Below are 8154 nucleotides of genomic sequence, written 5' to 3' on the forward strand. Positions count from 1 at the left end.
GCGTGCACACACACACGTGAGGGGAAGAGGGAGAGAGAGAATCTTAAGCAGGCTCCATGCCCAGTGCAGAGCCTGACATAGGGCTCCTCCATCTCACGACCCTGAGATTATGGACTGAGCTGAAATCAGGAACCCCGCCTTCTGGTATGTCTTGATACCAAATCTTAATCTCAAGATTATGTCCTGATGGCTGAACATGATGTACTGGGTAAAAGAACTGCTGTCAACAGGCCTTTAGTAATGTGGTGATGAGGTCTGGGGAGAGGGAAAGGGCTCCATAGTCCTGTAATTCTTAGTTTTTCAGTGACTTTATGCCTCTGAACTGTGAACTTTGGTTCTCAATGTTTTTCTTTCCTCCTTAGGTGGCACAGGATGTCTAGAGTGGCCCAAAGTAGGGTATTTCCTTCCCCTAGCTTAGCTGGGCTCTGATAATACTCCAGTAGGTCAGGCTCTGGTTAACTAGATTGCCCTGAAGGCAGGCCTTGTTAAGAAGAGAGTGCTCTGACATATTTCAAAATGATTCCTTTCCCCCCTCTGCCTGCCAACGCATGACGGGATTTTTCTCTGATATATACTATGGGGATTTGGTTGAGCTCCTGGAGGTAAATCTCACAGGATAGTGAGGGCCCCATGAGACTGGGTCTCCTTGGCATTTTTCACTCTCAGACTTCTCCACATGGAGCCTCCTGCAATTCATCAGTTACAGCTCAGGTTTTTCTACCCCAGAACTGGTACCTGCAGAAATCTCCACTTTTGAGTCAGCTCTTGAGAAGCCATGATATCCTGTATTTGTCTCTCTACTCTGGGAGGCAGGGGTTTGCCTTGTGTTCTCTCCTTTCTCACAGATCCAAAAAGAGCTTTTGATTTTTCAGTTGTGTTTATTTGTAGTTAGGTTGGTGTGGTGACTTCCAAGCTTCTTACATGTAGAATGGGAGGGAAACCAGAAATGTCAATAATTTTTTGAATAAATTGATGAAGAAAAGACAGAGGGGCTGAACTCTTCTGAGGTTCCAACAAACAACAACTTCTAAGGGTAACTCATTTACAACAGCAGCTTTGCTAAAGGCACATTTATATTAGGGCATTATGTTTTATATAATTTAAAAATTACTTGGTATAGCAAAATTTAAGGCCGAATTGATTTTAGAATCTATATATTCCTTCATTGAACTACCAGTAAAAAAAAAATGAATAGTGTAGTTATCCCTCTCTTTTTGATCCTAATTTATTTCCGCATACTTTTTAAACTCCAGGTCAATTTGTTCAGAGCCAATTCACCTAATAATCAATCCCTCATATAAAGGTTGCCTAAAATTCAGTTTCTTTTGTCTTGTTTATGTATGTATTGTCTAATTAGCCTGGGGGAGAATTTAAGAATTATTTTTTTAATCAACTTATATAAGGGAGCTCCCCATTTATTTTTTATACCATTATTTTTGAAGTATTCACTATTTCATGGATTTTATCTGTTTTTGAACACTTTTAAAGATTTGATTCTAGTCTTTAAGTCCAGCGAGCCTAGAGCCCTCCCCACCCTGATTCCAAATAAAGTGGGTCCAAGAGGAAAAAATAATTATAAAAGCTGTGGCATTTAGTAGCCAAATGGCAATAATTAAAGGAGCTGTGAAGGAGGTACTGCTTTTCCAATAATCTCAACCAATTAGGAAAAGGTACTTTCAGAAGTCCTAGGAACTTGTTTGTTTTAAGAATAGATAACTTACAACCATCTCTCCTGGTGGAAACCAACCACTAATTGTATCACTTTCTTTTGCCTGGTTACAGAGTTTAAGGAAAATACAAAGTTCCAGGTATATCTTTATTATAGAGTCTCTATTCCGAGAGACTTATTGAGCGCTGGTGTGAGAAGTGAAGGATATTCAAGGAAATAAAACTGCTTATTTTGTGCTCTTGTCTGGGGACAAAGATAGGAAGATTTTGTAAATGAGATTCTGGTGCTTTCTCAAAGAGAAGACTAGATAGAATATAGGAGTCATTTTGCCTCCTGTCTTCTTGTGCTGTCCATACAGGCTAATATAGAGTGCTACAATAAATCTACGTCCAGGCAAGTATTTAACTCTCTGAATTTACTCTTAGAACAAACAAATGTCACTTTGAGTAATTTGTGGTCTTTATTCCTGCCACTGGTATAAACCAGGGATTGGTAAACTTTTTCTATACAGGGCCAAATAGTAAATATTTGAGACTTTGCCAGCCACATGAGGTCTCTTTTCTTAGCTCATAGGCTGTATAAAAACAGGATTGCGGGTCAGATTTTACTCAGAGGCCGACTCCCCATATAGACACCTTTAAGAGCGCTACCTGTCAGATAATTCAATGCCAATCATGCTTTTGAGAAGAGTTAGAATGGGGTTGCAGGAAGGAGAGTGTAAAGAATAGTTTGGGGATATCAGTAATACTCAAGCTCCATGAATAGCCACTTTTAATACTCTAAGAAGGTACTAACAATACTATAAAAAAGAATGAGAGGATGCCATTCTCTATTAATCCTGTAGAAATTTTTCTTTAAACAGGAAAGCAGTTTTTAAAAAGTTAGTTCTTATTATAAAGTACTTATAAAAATAATTTCTAAATCTACAATAGGAAGTAAAAGTACTGGATTATTTCAGCTCCAACTTCTCTTCCAATTAAGAGACTGTAACTTAAAAACATTTTTTTTTTAAGTTTTTAAATAGAACACTTGAGAAACTCTGGTGGGTATGAGTACACATGATGAGTTGCATACTGCAAGGAACATTTTCAGTACCCAGACACTAAATCCTGAAGTCTCTAAGAAATCAGCCTGAACTTAAGTGAAAGATGAATTTCAAAGAAGTTGCAACATTAAAAAAAAAAAAAAAGGGAAGCTTCCTTCCTTTTGACTCATCTCTAAATTTAGAAAAATATTGTAACTTAAAACTAAGTCCAACCACGATCAATGTAGGTTCATTCTTGGTATCTCATGTCCTACACCAAGGCAAACACTGGAAAGCATTTAAACCAATTCAACAAACATGGCAAAGGACACTGAACTTACTATGAAAAACATCTAGAATTTACTTTCTAAATCAAGAAAAAATGTGAACGTGTAAGTTGAGATCCCCTTTTCTCTCAGCAGTGTGAATTTAACGAAGTCTAATTAATAAAAATTAAAATGTATTTGTTATTACACATTCATATACAAATTTAAATAACATGACAAAAGACATAATTTCAGATAGAATAAGAACCAGGGCGATTAAGAAAGATCATGGCCATAGGGACAGTGTCCCATAAGCTGAGATAATGAACAAAGTAATATTCTCAAGCCCATGACTAAATGTGTATATTCCTGTATTCTGATAATCAAACCCTCAAGAAGAACCTATAAGAATTAGAGATAAACAAACCTAATTCACTCATTTTAGTATTTCCATTTGTTTTGTATGCCGAATCTGCAAGAGAGATAGCAAGAAAATGATTAGAGCTTAAAAGGAAATGCATCATATGGTTCTTTACCACAAGTTCATCATCAAAACCTTAACAGATCTTTATCATTATAATACTTAAAATAAGTTATCCATCCATCAAAAAAACCCATCCTAATTCTTTCTTAAAGAAAAGGACTGAGGAGTAGAAACCTAATGTGAAGATAAATAAGGTTCTTTTTTAGTTTCCATGAGAAAGCACCCCTAATAAACTGAGAATGAAGCAGGAGTAGACTGCTTGGAATGACTTTACTAGTTTTCTTTTATAGTCATGAAATCAACTTAAGGGCAACATTTTTTAGAGGTTTTAGTCAAAAAGAAATATAAATGAGGCAGAAAAATTTTATAGCCCTGAGCTATTAAAGCCTCAGTCTTGGTTTTTTTAGTAGCATTATGCTGGGAACAATAAAAAGTCCCTGATCCTAGTTTAAAATCATCATGCTAACAAAAAGAATCATAGCAACATATAAGAACAGCCTCTTATAAAGAATGAAGAAGCCCTTTATATATGTATATGGAAAGATGTATTAATATATTAAATAGAAATAAAAACAGACAATAGGAAGGTGCAGAAAAGAGTGTTTACTGGGCTAACATTTGTGTTAAGAAGGGAGGAAAGTATTTATACATGAATTTCCTTGTATCTCCATAAAATATCTCTAAAAAAATATCTAAGAAACTGAAAACATTGGTTGCCTCTGATGAGGAGACTGCGTAAAGGACAGAGAGGGCAGGGAGACTTTTCATTGTATACTTACAATAACTTTTAAATTCTGAACCATATGAATACATGTGCTAACCTATTTAAAAATAAAACTATATTTATAAAACAGTTAAACCAAGAGACAAAACAATCTCTTACCAGATCTTAGGCTTCTTAAAGGGGGTCTACACAGGCTGATTACAGGATCTTCACTCACCACTAATATAGGAAAACATTTAAAAAAATATGAAATGAACAAATAAACAAGTAAACAATAAACAAATAAATTATTGTTGTCTCCAAAACAGAACAGATAGTGAGGGAATGATTTCCATTTCAGTGAAAATGATCAGGCACTATATGAATGGATGTTGACAAAGGGATACCTGCACTGGTAGAAACTTTGAGTAGATGACTTCCCTAAATCTTTCAGCTCTAAGATTTTATGAAATATCTACCTTAGTTGCTAGTACTTCACACATCAGGTATTTAAAACTTAAAGAATTACCTTTAAAAATAAATCTTGTACATGTTCATAATCCTATCATTACAACTTCCTTCTTTTCCTCTTCTGCATTCCCACCCTTTTCAGATTTAGTTAAAACCTAAAGCTCAACTTAATCTATAGACATCAATTACTATTTCAGTCCCATCTTTTAAGAACCATTTCCTGTATGCTCTATGATGTACATAACCTTATATAAGATACTTGAAGTAGAAAGAGTACCAAAGAGAGGTATTAGAGAATAAAATAGCAAGTACCCTTCTTTTGTAGCAATCTTTGTCCCTTGCCTGCTTTTATTCACCACTGCACCCCCGGCATCTAGCATGGGGACTGGCATAAAGTAGGTACTCGATAAATATCTGGAGAATGAATGAATGCTCCAAAGAATCAAATGTTCAGCAGCCAAAGAATCAAATGTTTGTGACAAAATAGTAGGCATTAAAAAATAATTATCTATGATTATTTAGCTAGGAACCACAACTATTAGAACAAAAATATCTATTTAACTACAGGAAAAATAAATGAAATTCTCCTCTAATATAATTTCATATTGTAAATTAGCTTCATGATTTCCAGAAAAGAATGGATCTGATCACAGAACAATAAGTATACATGGACTGAACTGAATGAACAACCCAATGGCTATTTTAATGTGAAAATAATTAAATTCTGGAACTTCGAACAATAAGAAGAGTTCAAACTGTATCCCTCTTCTAAGCTAATCAACGTTTAACATGACTTACAAAAACAGGATGACAAATGATGTAGTTGTCTTTACTAGGTTGTTTTAGAAGGTGGTCCCTTGGTTTAGGTCTTTATTTTTTAAAGATTTATTTATTTATCTGAGAGAGAGAGACCATGCATGCAAGTGAGGGAAGGGACAGAAGAAGAGAAGCTTTAAGCAGACTCCCCACTGAGCAGGGAGCCCTATTTGGGGCTCGATCTTATCACCCAAGAGATCATGACCCAAGGTGAAACCAAGAGTTGGACGCTTGACTGAGCTACCCAGGCGCCCCTCAAAGTATTTTTCTAAGAGAGTTTATAATCTTTTTTTTTAATTAATTAATTAATTAATTTGACAGTGAGAGAGATAGCGACAGCAGGAACACAAGCAGGGGGAGTGGGAGAGGGAGATGCAGGCTTCCTGCTGAGCACGGAGCCTGACGAGGGGCTCGATCCCAGGACCCTGGGATCATGACCTGAGCCAAAGGCAGACGCTTAAGGACTGAGCCACCCAGGCGCCTCGAAGAGAGTTTATAATCTTAACACAGTAATATAGGCATTAAATATAAAGGGTGTGTTTATCTGGAACTAAACTTGAACTTTATTCTAAATTGAGAACAGAATAAGTCAAATTATAAAGCATAATCTTTTTTTTTTAAGATTTATTTGAGAGTGACAGAGGAAGAGAGAGTGTGTGCGCACGTGCATGCACAGGAGGAGGAGCAGAGGGAGAGAGTCTCAAGCAGACTCCGCGTTGAGCAGCGAGCCCAATGTGGGGCTCGATCCCAGGACCCTGAGATCATGACCTGAGCTGAAATCAAGAGTCTGACGCTTAAATGACTGAGACATCCAGGCACCCCAAAGCATAATCTTATCAGAAGCAATGGATAAGGAAACAAGTCAAGATATGAGTTTAAAAAAAGAAGTGTCAGGGATGGTCAGTTTCATAGTTACCATTATTTACGGTTGTGGGACTTTCCTAATATCAAAAAAAGCAAACTGAAAATAAATGGAACTAAAAACTAAAGGATACTAAGCATTAATAACTGAACTAAATCCTTTCCCCTGCTTTTCAAAATAGTTTAAACGGTTTTTAAAACTCAAGTAGACTATCAACGTAGCCTACTTCTATGTTACATTGATACTAAGATACAAATATTTCTACACTTTAACATCTCTGAAATTGGGATGCATCATACCATCTATGGCATATTACAGTTTAATTGGCAGCATTTCTTCTTTCTAGGTGGTACATAAAACAATGATGGTAGATCTTACAACTGATGACATTTTAGATTTGATGAAACACTGACCATATCATGTCATGATTTTACTATCCAGACTACTTAATTCATTTTATTTTATTTTGTTTATTTTTTTTAAGTAGGCACCATGCCCAAAATGGGGCTTGAATTCATGACCCTGAGATCAAGAGTCCCATGCTTTACTGCTGAGCCAGCCAGGTGCCTGCCACTTAATCCATTTTAAACGGAAAGTAGTGTGATATAATCATGCACACCACACTTAACGAACTTCACTGAGTATCTAATTATTACACAGGAGAGTGACAATGAGGTGCTTGGGGAAAATGAAAAGGCTTTGGAGAAGACAAACCTGGGTATGAATTTTGGTTCCATCATATATCATGTAATCGTAGGGAAGAGTCTTAGCTTCTCTGAGCTCCAGTTTCCTCACCTATAAAATGGGTACATCTATCCTGCAGAGTTATGTGAATGAATGACCATACACAAAGTGGCAGGTAATTAGTAGTTACTGAAGTATCCATCCCATCTTTTCTTGACATATGCCTATATGGCTTAATCCAATAAACAATCTACAGAGAACATTCACTGAACCTCTGAGTAAGTTATGATTTGGGACCCTTGATGAACCAAACTATTATGCGTACATAAAAAAAAAGTTGGCAGATAAGGCAAAAAACAAAATCACTTTTCTTACCTGGAGTTTCTTGTGTTCTCTGGATAGTTTTCTTTGGGACTGTTTGGCTTAAAACAGTTTGTGAAGCTGGTTCATCCTCTAAAGAACAGACATGACTTTTGTCAAAATTCAGAATATATGACGTGGGTACAGATTATGCACCTTAACAGCAATATACAAGCAGAAACGCAAGTAATTCATTTCTTTAGAAATGTGTAATTAGATCTACCAAAACTTAGGAATTTGGGTATAACTACTCAAGGCAATATAAAAAATAAACTACTCACCTTTGATGCTTTACAATAAAAGTATATTAATTTAGAAATTTAAAAGATGGGCCAGAGTTTCAGAAATGATGTGGAAGAAAGCAGAAGTGTGAAAAATGTTTAGAACCTTATAGATTTACTAAAATAGAAATCCTTTATATATTAAAAAAAAGTTAGTTTATATAACTGCACTAGGCTCTGTGGCAGAGTCAATACAATGTAACCTATTTATTGCCTACCATGTGCAAAGAGATCTTCAGATATAGAAGGAGATAACTAACTTCACAAAGATGATGGGATCTTTATCTTCAGGAAGTTTCTAATCTTAAAAGAGATAAAACTAAGTGGGCTATCGACAGATGAATGGATAAAGAAGATGTGGTATATATATATACAATGGAATATTATGCAGCCATCAAAAGGAATGAGCTCTTGCCATTTGCAACGACGTGGATGGAACTGGAGGGTATTATGTTGAGCGAAATAAATCAAACAGAGAAAGACATGTATCATATGATCTCACTGATATGAGGAATTCTTAATCGCAGGAAACAA

General features: G+C 35.9%; 1 protein-coding gene across 4 annotated transcripts in view; it reads right to left on the reverse strand.

Moving 5' to 3' along the window:
* Positions 1 to 8154, reverse strand: part of TOR1AIP1 (torsin 1A interacting protein 1) — a 35303-nt gene that overhangs the window by 24358 nt on the left and 2791 nt on the right. For all 4 annotated transcript variants that reach the window (XM_081824792.1, XM_081824790.1, XM_081824793.1 and 1 more), the window contains exons 2-4: positions 7355 to 7432; positions 4327 to 4386; positions 3387 to 3431 (exon numbers count right to left, since the gene is read on the reverse strand). In XM_081824792.1, the coding sequence (XP_081680918.1) occupies positions 3387 to 3431; positions 4327 to 4386; positions 7355 to 7432 (183 nt within the window). The remainder of the gene's footprint in view (positions 1 to 3386; positions 3432 to 4326; positions 4387 to 7354; positions 7433 to 8154) is intronic.

The sequence above is a fragment of the Leptonychotes weddellii genome, chromosome 6, assembly GCF_054177405.1.
Source record: "Leptonychotes weddellii isolate Sample4059 chromosome 6, ASM5417740v2, whole genome shotgun sequence".
NCBI classification, from domain to species: Eukaryota; Metazoa; Chordata; class Mammalia; order Carnivora; family Phocidae; genus Leptonychotes; species Leptonychotes weddellii.